Source organism: Panthera tigris, chromosome F2 (genome assembly GCF_018350195.1).
Source record: "Panthera tigris isolate Pti1 chromosome F2, P.tigris_Pti1_mat1.1, whole genome shotgun sequence".
Classification (NCBI taxonomy): Eukaryota; Metazoa; Chordata; class Mammalia; order Carnivora; family Felidae; genus Panthera; species Panthera tigris.
Window position 1 is genome coordinate 81358864 of NC_056676.1, and position 19203 is coordinate 81378066.

Genomic DNA, 19203 nt, shown 5'->3' on the forward strand with positions numbered 1-19203 from the left:
CTCTCTTTGAGCGAACTCATACACTCTCCCCTGTAACTGTTTGCCTTATTTAAAATACTTAGTCTCTTGGGGTACCTGAGTGGCTCAGTTGGTTGAGCGGTTGCCTGTCTGACTTAGGCTCAGGTCGTGATCTCATGGTTCCTGAGTTTGAGCCCAGCATGGGGCTCTGTCTCCTCTCTCTCTTCCCCTCTCCTGCTCATGTTCCCGTGCACGTTCTGTTTCTCTCTCTCTGAAAAATAAACTTAAAAAAATACTCCATCTCTGCATGCTAAAGCAACAAGATGTTTTGGTCTATTTGCAAGATGATGTCTAAAGAGGAGGAAACAGATCAAATGCTAAAACCACAAACAAATCTCTAGGTAAGCAGTACCCAAGCAATAATGTTCTTTATTTCTCTCTTGAAATAAGCCGGGAAAGGGTAACTGGTCCAGCTGGAGCCCTGTGCGTCAGTATCCTTGGCTCACAAGGGACGAAAGGAGAGTGAACTTGCTCTGAGGAATGAGGGAAGAGATCAGACCCTCCCAGAGGGCTTCTCATGTCAGTGTATGGCTGACCAGGATGGAGGCAATGCTCAGGGAAAGTGTTGACTCCCCCAAGCATACAGTTCCTTCTAACTCATCCTCAATAGTCTGGTCCTGTGTGATCTCCCTCTCCATATTAGTGGGCCCTCCTTCATTGCAAGTCATTGCACCACAACAACGGACAAAATAGAAGCTGTTAGTTCTTAAGACTCTTGGGGCTTCATCAGGCACTTTGCTTGGATACACAAACGTGCAGTTGCTCGTACAGTTCTTGTAAACAAGTAGCTCCCGACTGTTCAAACCTTAAAAAGTAGAGATGAAAATCATTGATTTCAGGTTTTCTGCTCGCAAACAACAAAGCACAGTTCACCCAGTAACTAGTGTTATACATCCCCAGATGTGACTACGTTCTCTAGAATTTTCACAGATAAAGAATGCTCAAGAAAGGCCACCAGAGGGTCTGTTTCCTCCATGGACAACTTCTCCTGGAGATGGTTTTCTGTCTACACGGCCATCTCATCTCTGCCTCTGGCTGTCTCTAAATAGTATCAAGGTGCCTTGGCACATGGCTGCACAGATGAAATGTCCTGTTCATTATTTGTCCTAAGAATCTCAGGGCTCTAGAAAGAGAACAGAGGCCAAAGAAATGTTTCGCTCATGTCTCACAGGATCACACAGACCCTGAAGTGGAGTCCATGTGGCCCTCACCTGATTTTCTGAGACTCAGTGTGGCCCCTCTAGGACGAGCTCCCGCCTGGGACCCTCGGCCAGGTGTTCCCAGCTCCTGGCCCAACATATAAACCTCGACGCACCCTTAATGCCAACCTGCGCCCCAGCACGGACAGGGTGCTCCACCGCAAGCAGGGTCCCACAACTACTGTGATTACCTTCACTGGTAGGCTCACCCAACAGCCTTGGCCAACCACCAAGGCTGAGTCCTTAAGATGCACAAGCATGTGTATCTTGGCCATGTGAGCAAGGCGCCATCTGAGGCCTCCTTCGAGAGTCCCTGAGTTAAATTCTTCGGCGCTCACTCACCACTTCTGCTCCCTTGTGACCCCAGTGTTTACCCGATACTTTCTCCCTGGAACTTGCCACCGTTGACGTTTCCACTCATGGCTCTGAGGTCAAAGGAAGGAACTCCCAGCTAAGCTCCCGTCACTTGCTTGTCTCTATTTGCCACATGAAGGGTTTCTGGAAGTCCAACGTTCTACGCAAGAGTGCACACTCATAAGCCAGCCGACAGCTGACTTGATTTCAGGAAGTGCTCATAACCATGGAACCGGCACGAGCTCCAGAAACAGAACTGGATAAAAACTACCGAATTCCCGCCTCTGTTCCTCCATCAGGCACTAAAAGCAGCCAAGGCTAAAGGTAAGAAATGTCTGGATTTCCAAGCCTATGTGTTAGTTTTGTCTGTTTTTGCACTTTGTGAATATGAACTCCTGTACTGTCTGTTTTGGGGTCTGGCTTCTTTTCTCTGCTTTGTGTTTGGAAAGCTATCCCTGATGTGGCCCAGTGCTGTGTATGGTTTACTCTCCCCATTGTACACTTTTCCACTGATGAACATTCCATGGTTGACTGCTGATGGGCGTTAGCATTGTTTCTGCCTGTCACCTCCCCCAAAGAGCGCTGCAGTGAATATTCTCATCCTCGTCTTGAGGTGAGCGTGTGTGAGTTCTTGACATGGTGGTAAATGCTGAGTCCTTAAGATACATACATATGGCTTTGGCAGATGCTGCTGAAGAGGTTTCCAGAGCGGGTGAACCTATTTATACTCCAAAGGATCGTGTCCACCTCAACATCTTGCCACCACACGGGTAGCCGTTTGTGAATGTTTAATCGTTCCTTTTGGTGTTACCATACCATAGTTCTGAGTTTCATTTCCACCAGAAACGTTCACGTTGGATGACTTTTCTTATATTTAGTACCCACTTGGATATCATTTTTGGTAAACAGCCTCAAGCCTTTGGCTCCAATTTCTATTGGATGGTCTGCTTGTTCAAGTAGTGATTCGTAGAAGTTCATTCCATATACGGAATATAAGCCCTTGAGCAGACAGTGTCTTAAAGGGCCTTCTCTTCATCTGGGGCATCTTTACACTTCTCAGTATCCTCTCGGGGGCAGAAGTTGTGAATTTTTATGTAATCCCACTACTGCTTTTCCTCATCTGTGATCAGCACTATATTGTTCAGGTGTCTTAAATTCTTAATTATCCCAGGGAGACATTCTTCTACATTTCCCTTCCAAAAAAATAAAGCCCACGTTTTGTTCTTTTACTATTTACATGGAGATCTAGAAAGCATCCGAAAGTGCTTCTGTTGTGTAAATCATGTGTACAAGATTTCCTGCACCCACTACTGGTGAGTGCCGATGAGTGTCTTTCCCCACAACCTTCTGGGTCAACGTTGTCAGAAAGCACGTGGCTTTTTCTGAGACCTCTTTTCTCCACTGTCGGTCTATTTTTCAATCCCAACACCAACACTAGACCATGTGCATTGACGAGACGAAAGAATATTGTGTAAGAGTGCAGGTTCTCTGTTCCTCTCTTCTTCCACGAGATTGCCTTGGACATTCCTAGCCCCCAAAGTTCCATAAACATTTGAATATTTTGAATCAACTTGCCCCCACCCCCACCCCCACCCCAACACACACACACTAGCCTCTGACTGGGATTTCATGGAATCTGAGGATGAACTTGAGGAGAACAGCTGTCCTACTTCTACTGGGTTGCTCCATCCAGAAGCCTGGCTCACCCGTTGGTTTAAGTCCTTCCATTTCACCTGCTCACAGCTTCGATATGGAAGTCTTGCAGAAATCTGCTTGCGTTTGTTTCCAGGTATGTGGTGGTTTTCAAATGCTATGTGTGTTTTTGCACATTTCATTTTCCACGTGTTCACCGTTGTTGTATAAATACACCATGGGTTTTTTTAATTTGATTTTTGAGTACTGACCTTGTATTTCGGGCCATTGCCCAAGGCACTGCTTATGTCCAAAGTTCATCATCTTTGGTGAATAGTAGCTGCTTGCTTCCTATTTCCCAGCCACTGTGTGTATCATTTCTTCCCGTGACCTATTAATTCCTGTGCCACCCATAATTCTGCTTCATGGAAGTGGAGGTCGTGACAAGAGGCCTCTGACCCCACTTTCACCTCAAGGGAAAAGTGTTCCAGTATTTTCCTTGGGACAGAAAATGTCCTCTCGTCTTCCATTTCCTCAGTTTTTTTGTTTAATTTGGAAAGGATACTGGATTTCATCAGTTTTCAGCATCTGTGGCTGTGATGTTTCCCATTTTCTTTGCTAAGATGGTGAACTGAACTAGTGGGTTTCAATTGTAAGCCACACTGCAGTGTGTGTGTGTGTGTGTGTGTTCTAAACACCTACACCCAGGCCCCTCTTGTCTCTCATCATTTGCCATCCTATCGCACATTTTCCCACACTTTATTCAGATTTCATTCTTTTCCCCTTAATGTTCTTTTCCTGTTCCAGGATGCCATGCAGGATACAACATTCCTTTGGGTGTGGTATAGCTTCTCCACAGTAGGATTCTATTGGTTCGGATCTGGCTAGTACCGCTGCAGCTCTAGTCACAGGAGAGGTTCGTCTGTGGTTTCCATCCTTCCAACGTCCTTCCTAGGCTTTGTGTTGGAGTCAGACTGTCATCATGAATGTGTTGGGGAGCAATCCTCCTCCTTTATTATCTGGAAGGGTTTGTGTAAGGTAGGGTGATTTCTCCTACGAAGCTAGTGGACTTTGCCAGAGACGCTATCTCTAGTTGGTTTTCCAGAAAGGATTTCCAGGTTCTCCAGGTTTTCCATTTCTAGGTTTTCCAGAAAGGATTCAGAGCACTTCAGCTTTACAATCTCATTGTGGGTCAGAGCCAATTCAACTGTGTTTTTCAAGGTGTGATTCATTTCATCACGACTCTCCAATGTGTCACAGGAAGGCTATCATAGTGGCCTCTTGTTTTCTTTACAAGGGAAAGAAAAAAGTGGCCTCTGATGGATGCCCCCCTTTGCATTTCTGATAACGAAAGTGTGAATTTTACGTTTCTGCCTTTGAGCTCCCCTACCCATTTTACCCATACTACGAATCCCTCCAAAGAACCAACTGTTGGCTTTGTGGGGATTCTTTCTGGGTTTTTGTCTTCCCATTACGAGGATTTCTGCTGTCTTCCTGACATTCCCTACCTCATTTCTTTGGGTGGATTTCCTATTCTTCTGTCTTCTTGAGTGGAAGCTTGGGGCCTTTGCACGCGTTCTCTCTTCTACGAGAGGCCGAGAGTGTCTATTTGCACTCTCGACTCTGCTTTCGCTGCACTCCACTCATTTTCCCCACGTCCTAGCTTTAGAATCATGGAGTCCTTCTTCTTTCCTAACTTCCATGTGGCTTCTCTTTGGGTCTTTGGTTATTCAGAACTGCTCTGTGTGATTATAAGGAGTGGAGGTTTTCCCAGTTCTCTTTGGAGTCACGATTTCTAGTTTAAGTCCACCGTAACAGAGAAGGAACTCTGCAGAAATGCCTTCCTTTGACACGTGTAGATGCTTGCATTGGGTCCTGGCATGAACTCAGTATTGCAAATATCATTAGCGACCTTGTAAAAAAATGTGTATTGGGTCACGGTGGCTCTGCTGTCACACATCATGAGGATTCCTCCTTCGTAACCAGTGTCCTTCAGACCTTCTGTAGCAGAGGTTGACAAACAAGAGCCCACGGGGCAGTCCCAGTCCACCAGCTGTGTCTATGGGTAAAGATCTGTTGGGACATAGGAACGATCACTCTGTTTACCAACACTCCGTGGCTTCTCCTACCCCCTCACAGGCAGTGCAGGGCACTTGCCACAAGTCTAGGTGGCTTACTAAGCTAAGTGGAGTTTCTTCTGCTCCTTTAGAGAAAGACTTGGTCTACCCCAGCTGTATGGCTCTGGTAAATTTGGGGTCCTTGCTCTAGCTACCTGGCAGCCATTGGCAGAGGTATGTTAATGACTGTGCCCCTACCTACATTTCCTAAGCTCTGGGGCCATTTTTCGGTGGGGCCCTTCCTACTGTATCATCGGGCGTGTGTGCACTTCGATGCTGGTGTCTTCCCGGTTGTCTCACCCTTTCATCTCCATCCAGTGCTGTTCTGCTCTTCACACAAGCAACGCCCTTGAGTTCGCCTTAGCTTTGCCTCAGTGTGTGCCTAAGAGCTTGGGGGCAGTATTTACATTATATACCATGTTCTGTATTTTATTCTCAGAGTTTTTATGTTCTCATTTCAAAGCGTGCCTCTATGAAGCAAAACATATTAATTTTGTTTGTTTGAAAGTCATGGGCTCCTACTTGTAGCCATTTTAACATTAATGTCATTAACTATCCATTAGATCTTAAATTGTTTCTGAAGTTCAGTGTCTTACTTCCGATAATTGTATCTTCAAAACCTTTGCAGGAAATACAAAAGCTCCCGTGCACCTGGACTCAGTCACTTCCACTGGTACTGCGTGGCCAGACAGCAATGCAGCAGTGCAACTAGGGCACCGGCTCTCAAAGCGGTAACGGTGAACACCAGGCTTACACCACAGTCATCCCTCATATAGACACACCCACCTCTTTGACACCCAAATGCCCGGCCATTGACTCCCACAAAACGATTCCGGGGTCTGCTTCTAGAAGTTGGTCACTTCTAGAACATTTTATAAGAGGAAACATGGACAGTTACCTCTGGAGCTGGCCCTTTCTCGTTCCCCGTGTTTCCCAGGACACTCATTCAGGATAACGGAGCAGTAGCTGCCCTGCTTTACTGCCGAGTAACGCCCACGGCAGACTCACCACGGTGTCTTTCCCGTTCAGGTGCTCCAGGATGTCTGGGTTGCTTCAGGGATCGAGGTGCTACAAATGACTCCACGACAAACACCCATGCATGGTTTCCCACAGGCAAAGTTTCAACTCCTCCGGGAAAACCCCCAGAAGTGCAATTTGGGGATCGACGGTAGCTGCATGTTGTGCTTTTAAGAAACCGGACCGCGTTGGCCATAATTTGTGGTCCCATTTTTAACTGTCACTGGCCGCATACGAAAATCTGGTTTCTTTACCGTCCTAGCCAGCCTTTGGCGTGGCCACTGTTTTTGACTTCGGTCGCTCTGATCAGACATACCTAATCGTGTTTTCAATTCTAATTTCCCTAACGACCAAAGATGTCGACCATCTCTTAGAGGCTTATCTGCTTATCGGTGCTGGCTGGCGATCAGAGGGACAGTCCAAAACCAGGTCCGTTTGACGCTGAGGCGGGGCGGGGCCAGGGGGACGAGCCCAGTTGGCAGGAAAATATGGACGCCATACTTCTCTGCCCCCGACCCCCGTCTCGGCCCACGCACAGGAGACTCTCGTGAAGATGTCTGAGGTGTTCACCCACACACCTGTCGCCTGTGCAGGCCAGCGGCCACGCAACTGCTACCTTCTTAGGAACTGCTCGTGGGCAACGGGGCTGATGGGATGGACGTGAAACAGGATGAAGTGTGGAGACGCTGGATGGGGTCCCCTGGCGTCCATCACCGCAGAACCATCACGACCTTCGAGACCAACCGTCTGCTTCACCTCAGCCCTGCAGACCTCACGCGGGCTCTCCCAGGGCCAAGTATAGCCCAGAGCCACACGGGGAGAGAGGCTGGGAAACAGAGCCCAACGCCCCCTTCGGAAGCAGCCGTCCCAGCGCGGCAACCCGCCACCCACCGGGGCCTCCCAGAGGGGCAGCAGCGGAGCTCTGATGGCGGCTTCTGTTCCTCCTGTGGTGCAAGTGCCTGAGGAGCTTTGACTGCCAAGGCACCCACCTCAAGGACGGCTCTCTGGGGGAAACACCACCAGCCGCTGGACTAGATACAGAGCCCGCACCCCCGCACCGCTACCGCCCGAGGCTCCTTCGTCCCAGGGCTCTTGCTGGGGCTCCAGAGCTGACCACGGGTCGCTGGTTTCTCTTCTTCTCGCGCTTTAGAGTCCTGCCCTCCTGTTGTAAACTCACCAATGAAGACGGGCCCGGGAAACCCCAGATGCCCCCCTTGAGCCCAGAAAAGGCACACTCCCAGCCCGTGCATCTCTCGTCCCACCACGACTTGGCCGTGTGCCTTGGAAGCTCCAGGACTCGTGAGCCACAGCCCTGTGGGTTCCCAGCTCCTGACGGCCGCGCCGAGGGCGTCCTCAGTCATCACAAGAACCACGAGGGCCAGTCCCGCCATATCGTTGCACATCGATAGGCCGAGACCTGCACACAACAGGTGCCCGCTGCAGGAACCCGGGACAGATTCCAGCTCCTTCCTGAGTTCCAAAGCCCAGATGCCCACAGGGTAGGCCAGCTGGTACCACCGAGAGGAGGCCGAAAGAAGACCGTGTTGCGGGGAGCTTGGAACACAGAATGGCACGTTAAGGTGCAAAGAGACACTGGGGAAGGCCAGGGGCCAGAGGACAGGCCCCCGGCAGGGCCCCACACGGGGCCACTGCCTCCCTGCCAGGCCCTGCACTGGCTGCAGCCTCCCAGGCTCATCGAATGGTCACTGGCCTCTGGCCGACCCTGTGCTTCAGCTTAGGGCCCTGGCGAGCGGGACGCCTTTCTCAGGGCACCTCTGAGAAAAGCCTCTGAGTAAGAGCCAAGAGCACCCTGAAAAGTCACGCTAGCCCTGAGCCCACACTTGGCCTTGCCCTCCGTGTGCAGTAGTCCTTGTCCTGAGAAGTCCGCAGGATGCCCGCTTTTCGGGCCTGCTTAGCTGGAAGCCCTCCCCCCACCAGCCTGAATCAAATGGGCAACGAGGGACCGCCCGGGCGACTCGGGGGCGCCAGCACCGCCACCAAGGACTGACACGGAGCGGAGGCCTAGGGTCTGGCAACCCCCCACGGTGCACGTGGACCCTGACAGCCCCACCTTGCGGGGTGCCTGGCTCTCCAGGATGGTGCACGCCGGCCTCTCCTGGGGCTGAGCCTAGAGGCTGGGGTGGGCTCTCAGGATGGGGACAGAGCAGGCCAAGGGCCACGGGGCTGGGTCCAAGACAGAGCAGATCAGACAGCTCCCTGAAAGTGCTCAGGTGGGGTGCCTAATTCACAACGTCCAAGGAAGACAAACAGGTACTTACGAACAGAGATGGTCATACAGCGCCTGAGGTCTGTTGGACACAATGTCATACTTGTACAAAAGAAGTTGTTGATGGTCCAACAATCGTAGCATTTCAGATTATAGGTCCCTGAGGAAACAGTAAGCAGCATCTGGCTCCAGTGCGACGAGCACCGTCCACCGTTACCCGCTGGCTGTGCCCTCCCCCTGCCTTGAAGGACTTCTGGAGGCCTCCACTGCCCCGCCCTCGACGGGCTCCACTCTGGCCAGGGTAGCTTCCGGGCAGAGACCGGGTCCATGCGGGAGTTGTTCCTGTTCCCAGAGACAGACGCCGGCGAGCACCGCCAGGGAGCCGGCTGAGGGGACCCTCTGCCCCGCAGATGATGGCCCCTGTGCCCAAGAGAGCCTGGCAGTCAGAAAAGGCCAGCGCCCTCCCAGACTTCCCTGGAGTCTCCAACGCTGCCCTTCCCAGGTGAGGGAGGGCCGAGCTAGAAACACCCTCCCGACCCTCACCTAGCTCGGGGACCCTTCCAAACCCACCCTGTGCCCACCAACTGCACCGACATCGGGGGTCCCGGCTGCCTAAGGTGACGGAATCCCACCCAGACCCTTTCTCTGACCCTGGATAACAGTAAAGTCTCATCACTGGGAAGACAGTGAGAGGAATTGATACTTAACAAGCTTTAGCCAGGGTGACCGGAGGCAACCAGATGACAAGGAGAAAGGCCCAGAGGAGCATCATCTCCTGCAGGAACTTGAACCTATAGGTGAAGAGACCGGGACACACGTCAGCAGCCTGCATGTCACAGAGGCCACCTCACAGGATGCATGTCTGCAGGACCCACGTGAGCAGGGTGCGGGGATCCCGGAGAGAGGCTTTGGGGTCCCCCATCGTCCACCAGCCCCTCCCAGCTCCTCTCCCCTCCCGCACTTCCTCTCCCCTCCCTTCCTGGCTCCTCCCCCCACCCACACCTCCCCTGCACCTCCCCTCCTGGCTCCTTCCCCCACCCACACCTCCCCTGCACCTCCCCTCCTGGCTCTTCTCCCCACCCGCACCTCCCCTGCACCTCACCTACACCTCCCCTACACCTCCCCTCACGGTCCCTCTCCCCACCTGCACCTCCCCTGCACCTCCCCTCTTGGCTCCTCCCCCCACCCGCACCTCCCCTGCACCTCCCCTCTTGGCTCCTCCCCCCACCCGCACCTCCCCTGCACCTCCCCTCCTGGCTCCTCTCCCCACCCGCACCTCCCCTGCACCTCCCCTCTTGGCTCCTCTCCCCACCCGCACCTCCCCTGCACCTCCCCTGTTGTCTCCTCTCCCCACCTGCACCTCCCCTGCACCTCCCCTGTTGTCTCCTCTCCCCACCTGCACCTCGCTGCTCAGCAGGCAGGGCTCTGCCCGCTGCACCGGGCTCTACAGGCAGCAGGCAGGCCTTTCCACACACCCCTCAGGCCTCCTCTTGCAGGAAGTCACCTGGGGCTGCCTCCACTGGGAGCTCAGCCGAGGTCCCCATGCCCCCCCCCCAACAATGCTTGTCCGGATGTACTCGCTGACCCCGACCTCAGGAGCAGCTGGGGAAAAGTGCTGGGACACTGTCCACGCAGGCGTTTCCCGCTCCTACAGGCGATGGACAAATGCGGGGCAGCACGCGGTGACCACCCGGCTCCCTTGGAGGCCGGCAGCCTGACTTGCGCAGTGGCCACAGTGTGCGCCAGAACGTTCCACTGCCCCCCACCCCTCCCGCGGAATCGGGTGGCCCTGGAGCGCGGGCTGGGGAGGGGCCGGGGGGGGGGGCCCACACCTGAGCCCTGACCCTGGCCCATGCCCCAGGATCCCCCCAGGCAGTGCCCGCTTCCGCACAGTGTTCCCGTGGGGGCCCATCTGCACCCCCAAGTCTGCGAGCCCGGGATCCTGAGGGAAAACTGCTTCCCGCCCCCCCCCCACACCTGGGCGGGAGCACCTGCCCGAAGGGGACACCTTCTGTGGGAGCACCTACCGGAGGGGAGGGTGTTTCCTGTCTGAGGGGGTTGGCCGCTTATAAGGGGAGAGTGGCCGCCCGAGGGGGGAGGAGCCAACGGTCTGAGTGGGGACGCCGGTCTGGGGAGCACCCGCCCGGGGGGGGGGGACACCTCTCTGGGGGAGCACCTGCCTGAGGTAGCACCTCTCTGGGGGAGCACCTGCCCGAGGGGGGACGCCGGTCTGGGGAGCGCCCATCTGGGGGGGGGACACCTCTCTGGGGGAGCACCTGCCTGACGGGGTCTCCTGTCTGGGGAGCACGTGCCTGGGGGGAACACCTCTCTGGGGGAGCACCTGCCTGAGGGGGGACGCCGGTCTGGGGAGCACCCATCTGGGGGGGGACACCTCTCTGGGGGAGCACCTGCCTGAGGGGGGACGCCGGTCTGGGGAGCACCCACCTGGGGGGGGACACCTCTCTGGGGGAGCACCTGCCTGACGGGGGTCTCCTGTCTGGGGAGCACGTGCCTGGGGGGGACACCTCTCTGGGGGAGCACCTGCCTGAGGTAGCACCTCTCTGGGGGAGCACCTGCCCGAGGGGGGACGCCGGTCTGGGGGAGCGCCGGACTGGGGCTTGGGGTGGCGCCCGTGTGGGCGTTGCCGCCTCACCCGCCGTGTCCCCACCCCGCGAGGACCCGGGCAGCCCAGCAGCCCCCCGCTGAGCGCCGGGGACAGGCGCCCACGGTGCCCCCCGCCCCCCACCGCCCTTTCGAACGCCGCCCCGCAGGCTCCCTGCGCCCTCCGTCCCCACGCGTCCCCACGGCGACCGCAGAGAACCTTCTGGAACCCTGGGCGGGCAAGGCCTCTAACCGGCGGGCTCAGCAGGGTGAGCGCGAAGACTCTCCGGGCCGCAGCCGCGCTTCCCACAGCCGGGGCGCGTCCGCAAGGGAGGGGTCTCCGTCGCTGCGCGCGGGACTCCCGGCAGGCCCCGCGCCCACGCATGCGCACGCGCACACTCGGGTTCCACAAGGTTCCACGAGCCCTGAAGGCCCCACTCTCAGAGAGTCCGGCGGCGCCAGAGGTTCCAGAAGGTTCGGGGCTCACCTCACAGGCGGGCAGCGTGGAAGTTAATTGGCAGAAGGTTGGACGCCTGGGGGGGGGGGGGTGGCCTGGAAGGTTCCAGAAGGCCTGGCTAGTCTCAGTAAGGTGAAGGGTGAGGGGAAGGGCGTCGATATAGGGTCCAGGAGGTGCGGGGCGTGGCCCAGGGCTGGCGTGCGGGGTGCTTGCAACGGCGGGGGGCGCGAGGGGCGGGGTCCTGCCGGCGCCCCTCAGTCCCACAGGCACAACCGGCGCTGCCACTGCCACTGCCACTGCCGCTGCCCGGGGTCCCTGGGCCCCTGGAGTCCCCGCCCCGCCCGGCCCGCACCGCCTGGACCTCTTCTCCCCGCAGTTTCTGCGCTTTCTTCTTCCAGGCCCTTTGTGCGGGGCCCAGTTTGATGTCGTGTGTTTAGTTTCGAGAAGGAAAAGCGGGGCCTTGACTGCGACCCTCAGCCTCCTGGAACCTTCTCTGACCTCCGCCTGCAGAGCGTGCGCTTCCTTCCCGGCGCCGGGGCCGGTCCCGTCGGGCTTGGTTTTGTCACTCGTCCCTCGCGTGGCTGTCCCTCGCGTGTCTTTTCCGCGGGGACCGACGGGGGCGGGTCCCGGTTGGAAGAGGCTTCTTACTGCGCAAGGCGACCTTTTCCTGCCTGTCCTTCCGGGCCTCCCTGCTGGTGCCGCTGTGCTCTGGAAAGGTCCCTGGCTGGGTCCCGCCAGTTCCAGGGACGGAAATCTCCCCGCCTCCCCGCCAGACCCTCCGGCTGGAGCGGGCCCTGCCAGGTTGCTGGGGGGCCATCCTGGAGGAGAGGGCCAGGGTCTGCGTTCGGGGCCGCCGGGGGTGGGGGGGTGGCGGAGGGGCACGTTTGCCCATCACCTGTAGGAGCAGGAAACGTCTGCGTGGATAATGTCCCAGCACTTTTCCCAAGCTGCTCTTGAGGTCGGGGTCAGCGAGTACATCAGGACAAGCATTGTCCTGCGGGGGTGGGGGGATGGGGGGTGGAGGGGGTTCGACCCGGGGAACTCCGCTGAGCTCCGGGTGGAGGCAGCCCCAGATGACTTCCTGCAAGAGGAGGCCTGAGTGGTGCGTGGAAAGTCCTGACTGATGCTGGCAGTGCCCGGTGGGGGAGCCTGGGACCTGCTGGGCAGGGAGGTGCCCGTGGGGAGAGGAGCCTGGAGGGGAGATGCAGGGGAGGTGCGGGTGGGGAGAGGAGTCAGAAGGGGAGGTGCAGGGGAGGTGCCCGTGGGGAGAGGAGCCTGGAGGGGAGATGCAGGGGAGGTGCCCGTGGGGAGAGGAGCCCGGAGGGGAGGTGCAGGTGGGGAGGGGAGGGGGGGGCCTGTGCCGGGGGCTGCTGGACGCTGACCCTCCGGGAGCTGCCTTGCGCTCTGCTGATGTGCACCGAGTCTCTGTGCTCAGTGCATGTGGCGGAAAAGGTGTGGACGCACAGAAATCGCAGATAAATGTGTCAAGAGAGCTTCCTCGCAGTTTTTTGTTGGTTTTTTTTTTTTTAGCATGTGTTTGAGTTTTTATTTACTGCGATGTTTGAAACGTGATGGGATTTCCACTCCAAACGTATTGCTGTATTTTATCGTGGACTCAACGCCGGAAGAGAGATGAAGTCGACAGAGACCACACTGTGTGGCGGGTGTCATGGGCGTTACAAAACTACAGTCTGCTGTGCTTCGAAGGGGAGCTCCTCCAGCCACCGGGTTCGAGGTTGGCAGACGTCGTCTTCCGACACCTGAAATGGTTTTTACGCTCTTTCGCTTGGGTGGTTCGATGTGAAGTGCACGGAAAGCCCTCTTCTTGTTTCTTGGCACATCACGTGCGTTGTTTCTTCCTCCGGGTTCCGGAAAGCTTTCTCTGTGATTTTCCGTGCTTCGAACACGCCTCGGTAGAGGTGGTTTTGTGTGTGTGTATTTGTTTGTTTCGGGGGTCGTGCCCGTCCTGTTCTCCAAGCTGCCCGAGTCTCCACAGCGATGTCTGTCAGGACCGCTGGAAAGCCCTTAGCCAGTATGGTTTCAGGGATGCTTCCGTGCCATCCCTCCTCCTCCTTTTGGTCTTTCGGGGAGCTGGGCGTTACCGAAAAGAAGCTCGTCCCACGGTTCTTGGACATCCTGTTCCGTTTTCTTGTTGTGTTTGTCTTGGCGTTTCGGGCAAGGAGATTTCTACCGACCCGTCTTCAAGTTCGCGGAGTCTCTCTGCGGCTGTGTCGAGAGCAGTGGTGACCCACCCGACACATTCCTCATTTTCATCAAAAAAGACGTGGTTTTTGAGCTGGAGCCCCACGTTGGGCTCTGTGTGTCAGGCTGACAGCTCAGAGCCTGGAGCCTGTTTTGGATTCTGTGTCTCCCTCTCTCTGACCCTCCCCCGTTCATGCTCTGTCTCTCTCTGTCTCAAAAATAAATAAACAAAAAAAAAATTAAAAAAAACAAAAAACGTGGTTTTGCTTCCTAGCATTCCCATGTGACTCTCAGAGTTTTCCTTCCTAAGCTCCCGTTGCGTATCTGTTCTCACGTGTGGTCTGCCTTCTCCACCGGCGCTCTTAGTGTCCTGGTCCTAGTCATTTCACATCCCCTCTCTGACGATGGTGACGCGTCCGTCACCTGTGTCACATCCTCGTGCTGGCTTTTCCTCTGCGGACGGTTTGTCTTGGCTCCGGGCATGCCTTGTGTGTGCGGCTGCCGGTTGGTCGTGTATCGTGGGTTGAGAGGAAGCGTGGGAAGCAGGCCCTGAGAGCGAGCACTCACGTTACGGCCCCGGGGCCTGGACTCTGTGCACAGTTTGCTGTAGCTGTCGTCGCCTTAGGTCGTACACTCTTGAGTGTCCTTGTTTTCGTCTCCCGCTTTAGCCTCGAATCTTCCTCACGCGTTGCTCCTTGGAGGGAGGGCGTGTTGTGAGGCACTGTCGGCTGTCACCCACTCAAAGAAAGAAAGGGCTCGGAGACGAAGTGCTGGGGGCTGGATGGAGACTCTTGTGCGCTCGGGAGACCCCCCCCCCCAGCCCCGGGACGGCTCTTCCTGCTCCGGCACTCAGCCTCCAGCCCTCTGTCAAAATCACAGTGAAGTGCTCCCACCGGCCCGCGGTTCCCGCAGCTTCTGCTCCGGGTGAGTCTATTTAGGGTTGCCTCGCGGGGCATACCCGGCTCGCCAGACTTGGGAGCGCCAGTTCTGTGACCTCAGTTCTCTGACGGGCGCAAGACGTGTTGTTGATTTTCGGTGTGGCCGGTGTTTGCTTCGGGGAATGATGGTTCTTTATCTGTAGGACTGACTACTTCTGCTTTCCTCTGTCTGATCTGATGAGGCAGAAATGATGCAACTGAAACCGGGCCACGAAGGGAAGGACAGGAGCGCGGGCTCACTGCTTCGGAAGCGGTCCGTTGTGACCCAGGGTGATGGTGGGAAGGGTGGGGTGCCGTTGAAAAGTGACACCCCGGGGAGCACATATTACACGACAAAACAGGAGAAAGAGAGTTGTTTCAAGAGATGTAAGTATAGGGGCGCCTGGGTGGCTCAGCGGGTTAAGCATCCGACTTCGGCTCGGGTCGTGATCTCAGGTCTGAGAGTTCGGGCCCCACGTCAGACTCTGTGCTGACAGCCCGGAGCCTGGAGCCTGCTTCGGAATCTGCGTCTCCCCCTCTCTCTGCTCTTCCCCGCTCGTGCCCTGTCTCGCTCTCTCTCCATCAAAGAGAAATAAACGTTAAAGAAAAGAGAGAGATGTAAGTATTAAGGTAAAACTCAAACAAACATACAACATGGGGCTACCGAGAGAAACCTTAAGAAGAAGCGTGTACGCGTCACTGAAAGACACGACCAGCTGCGTGTATAATGATCGACATACCTAATAATCGTCGTGCAGAGAGCGTCTCGGAGGGCGTTTAAGCCAAACACACCAGTCCCTGAGTGAGCGTCCATGGCTGCACTTCCTTCTCATCTGCTGGGAAGGCCTAGAGGGCCACCCCTGGCATGTTTTGCTGTCAAGGGTGGGGTGGGGCCCGCGCAGGGTGGGTTCAGGAGACCGTCCTGGGGGGCTGGGGTGGGAGCAAAGGGTGACGGTGCCAGAACTGGGATCTGGTGGGCGTGTATGCTTGGGCCCAAACTGGGTCACAGGACTAGGGAATGGCCAGTAGCCGTCCACACTCTTCAAGGGAGCGCCCTGCCTTCCCTGGGCCCACGGGGTGGCCTCCCAGGCGGCCAGGTCTGAAGTGGAGCCACAGAGCTGACCGCGTGGCCTCACTCCCCGTGTCCAGGGCCAGGCACCACGGAAACGAGGATTCTCTTTGCTTCGCTCCTGGTCACGGACCTGCCGCGGGTGGAGACAAACGTCACCGTGCCTGGAAAACAAGGTAAGTCTGGGCCCCTCGACCCCCTGGGCTGGGAGAAGGAAGCGGGCCAGAATGCCTCTGCAGACACGGGGTGGCCACCCGTGTCTGGACCCCGCGGGGGCCCCAGGGCGGAGACAGGCACAGGGGTCAGGGAGCGAGAGAGCGTCAGGAGGGCAGCCTGTGGATTTGGACACCCGATGGGGGAGCCTCTCGATTTGGGGCGCCCCTGCCGAGGGCCGGCAGGAGTGGCCGGGATCCTGGCTTATTCCCCAGCACCGCGCTGTCCCCTCAGTGTCCCTGGCTTCCTGGGAGACATCAGGCTGGGCGCCTCGCGTGGCCCGGCCCTCACAGGACCATCCAGGGCTGTGTCAGAGAACTGGAGCAGCCGCAGAAGGGTGACCCGCTTGTCCCCGGGAAGCGAGTCCTGCCCTAATTCGGACCAGGCAGCGGGCCACACCCAGGGGAGGGGATGCAGGGCCTGGGGCGGGGGAGGGTGGAGTGGGGAAGGTGAGTGGGAAGGGCCCTGGAAGGCGGATTGCAAATCTCTTGAGCCATTGAACTTGAGGGGCCGTGTGTGCGTGTGTGTATGTGTGTGTGGGTGCGTGTGTTGAGAGGTAGGGTGAGGGTAGCCCAGGGGAGAATACAAGGACTGGGACCCGTGGTTTTGTGCTCCCTGGAGGAGGGAGAGATGGGGGAAGGGGCGGTGCTCACCCGATCGATCGGCCTGGAGAGCGGTAGTATTTCACTCTGGTTTTCTTCCCCTTTCAGCTGCAACCCTGAAGTGTCACGTCTGCGAGATAGAGAATAGTTTCGGTTGCACAAATCCATCAAACTGTCCTAGGGATTTTCACTTTTGTACTTCCGTCGCCGTGAGTGAGTATCTCCGTCCATCCCGGGTTCACAGGAAAGTCGGTAAATCCTTTCAGCACTTGGGGTCTGTCTGGGTTTTCTCAACAGAGAGTAAGTAATGTGATCACGTTCGTTCAAGAGAAACGGAGGAAAGTCCTGAGACGTCAGAACACAGGCAGGTGACAGGCCAGCTTGCGTGAGAGCAGTGCCGGCGGGGGGCGGGGCGCCAGGACCGGACGCGATGGAATATTGGGGTGCGGGAAGAAAAGCGTAGGGGTTGTGTGTATTCATTTTAAATGAACGACGAAAGCCTTCATTTCAACCGCCCACCGGGAAGTGCTGTTACAAGAGGGGTACGTGATGAGGGGCGGGGCTTACGCTATGTTCTGGAAGGAGTGTTGTGTGCTTTAGGACGGGTGGAGACCACCTCTCTGTCTCCCGTATGTCACCCGGGAGCTCCAGGCCGCATGAAGCCCCCGAAGGGGAGTGCGGAGGCCCAGCAGCGCCCAGCGCTCGGAGGCAGAGGGTCAGCCCCTTCCGGCGGGTCCGCGTTCCCGGAAACACGCGGGGTGCCGACGGGGTGCTTGGGACTCGCGCCAGCCCCGCGTGAACGTCATCACCGCGTAGGGAAAAGCGATTGTCACCGTGAACCACAGATGAGGCGAAGCCAGCAGCGTGACCCCGCGGCCGGGGCGGAGCCGGGCCGTGTACAGCAGGCTCGCGGTGACAGCGCCGGCCCAAGGAGAGGCCGGCGCCGAGCCCCGGGCAGTGGCCAGGATGGGCAAGAGCCCCTCGCTCCCCTGCCTGTCCCGTGGTTACAAAGTCCAGAGCGACCTGGTGGTGAGCGGTGAGGCCTGGGAGCCTGTACGTCCCCGGACGGAGAGCCCCAGACCCGGGCTCCCCGTGCACGTGGACAGGCCAGCCGGGGAGGGGCGGGGCGGGGCGCATCTCGTGGTCACACCACACGCAAGCCACCCCCGCCCCCAGAAGCAGCCGTGAACACAGAGGCCGGACCCCGTCCTGGGCGGTGGCTCCCGACCGCCCCGTAGACGAGGGGCCTCTTCAACCGTGGCCTCTGAGCGGGGGCACCGGAAGGTCGGGATGGGACGGGCACAGGCCCCAAGCGCTTTGGTGTCGCTGCTCTCAGCTCACGTGGTGCCTTTCTCTTCTTCACTTCCTGTCAGGAATCTATCCGCGTTTCTTCTATGTTTCGAAGCAGTGCTCCAGGTATTGTCCAGTAAGTGCTCCGTTTGCTCCGGGACTCAAGTCCTTTGTCCTCGTCGAGCCCATGCCCTTCCTGTACGCGCACTGCTGTTCGGAGTTCTTGTGCAATACGCAGGAGCCGAATATCCGCGAGCCGGAATTCAGAGAAGGCGGACGAGCGAGCCGCTTGAGGAGCAGCGGGGCCTGGCTGGCCGCCTTCCTGACTCTGTCCTCTGTGTGAGGGGCCTCGGGCGGTGCCTTGGGAGCGCGGCACCGATGACCCGGGCTCGCCGCAGGTGCTGGCAACCTCAGCATTAAACCTGTTTTCCGCTGGTTAACGCGTGGTCTGCCTCTCGAGGGGCCGGAGAACAGGTGGGGGGGACCAAATCCAGTCGGCCCAGCCCGCAGCTCCCTTTGGAGCAAGTCCGGCCCTGGGGGCGGGTGGGGGGGGGGTGGGGAATCTCGAGTACTAGTGTTCGTCTCTGAACGCAAGCCTTGTAACTGTTCGTGGCCGACGCTCTCTCCTTCTGTCCGTCTCGGAGGGTTTCAGCACTGCCGTGGGGCCTGAGTGTCACCCGCCAAGGGAAGCGCTCGGAGGCTCCCGGCCTTTGCAGGATCGGGGTCGGTGGGAAGACAGGATGCAGTGGGCGGGAGACGCCAGCAGGGAAGGGCTCCTGGGCAGGGCACGGGGTGCGGGGACGTGGTCCCAGGGACGGCCCTCCTCTGACGGGGGCGGCACCATGGCTGCTCTGGCTCAGCTCCTCCCACATCAGGGATCCTGTGGATGAACTCGGACTTCGCCCAGCGACTGGCACAGGTGCCTGGCCTCACAGGTTCGCCCACGTGCCTTCGACCAACACGTGAGCCTCGGGCCAGGGATTGGGCAGCAGGGTCCGCTTTTCATTTCTCAGCTGAGCTGCAGCCGCCAAAGAGGTGTGAGGGTCACACTCCCCGTCTGTAGAAGACAAGGGCTTTCTTCTCCTGCCCCCGGGTTGACTCCCTGTGGCGGCTGCACTGAGCACCTCCCTCCTTCACCTTCCTCTCCTCGCCCCCTCCCCACCTGCTCTAACAGGGCTGACCCAGGGACACGGCTGGCCCAGGGGCGTGGCACCCTGGGAACCTTCCAGAAAGAGTCTCCGTGGCCCCAGAAGGGGGCAGCATGGGGCAGGGCATGGATGGTTTCTGG

At 57.5% G+C, this 19203-nt stretch overlaps 2 protein-coding genes across 5 annotated transcripts; one reads left to right on the plus strand and one right to left on the minus strand.

Moving 5' to 3' along the window:
- Positions 1 to 360: 360 nt before the first annotated feature.
- Positions 361 to 11240, minus strand: LOC102971946 (glycosyl-phosphatidylinositol-anchored molecule-like protein). The gene is made up of 6 exons (XM_042973424.1): positions 11218 to 11240; positions 10592 to 10613; positions 10156 to 10212; positions 9273 to 9355; positions 8617 to 8724; positions 361 to 823 (listed from the first exon to the last, which is right to left on the minus strand). The coding sequence occupies exons 4-6, from the start codon at positions 9334 to 9336 to the stop codon at positions 534 to 536; spliced, it is 462 nt and encodes a 153-aa protein (XP_042829358.1). The 5' UTR covers positions 9337 to 9355; positions 10156 to 10212; positions 10592 to 10613; positions 11218 to 11240; the 3' UTR covers positions 361 to 533.
- Positions 11241 to 11387: 147 nt separating this feature from the next.
- LOC122235041 (lymphocyte antigen 6K-like) lies at positions 11388 to 18355 on the plus strand. Of its 4 annotated transcripts, XR_006213128.1 has the most exons (5): positions 11388 to 11689; positions 15891 to 15986; positions 16734 to 16838; positions 16923 to 17654; positions 17999 to 18355. XR_006213128.1 is itself a non-coding variant. In XM_042973423.1 (4 exons), exons 1-4 carry the CDS (start codon positions 11549 to 11551, stop codon positions 18256 to 18258), a joined length of 552 nt encoding a protein of 183 aa, XP_042829357.1. In that variant the 5' UTR covers positions 11388 to 11548; the 3' UTR covers positions 18259 to 18355. The 4 variants fall into 4 exon arrangements, 2 of the variants coding, with proteins under 2 accessions (XP_042829357.1, XP_042829356.1); XR_006213127.1 differs by lacking the exon at positions 16923 to 17654; XM_042973423.1 differs by lacking the exon at positions 16923 to 17654 and having other exon boundaries at positions 11388 to 11639.
- The last annotated feature ends 848 nt before the right edge of the window (positions 18356 to 19203 follow it).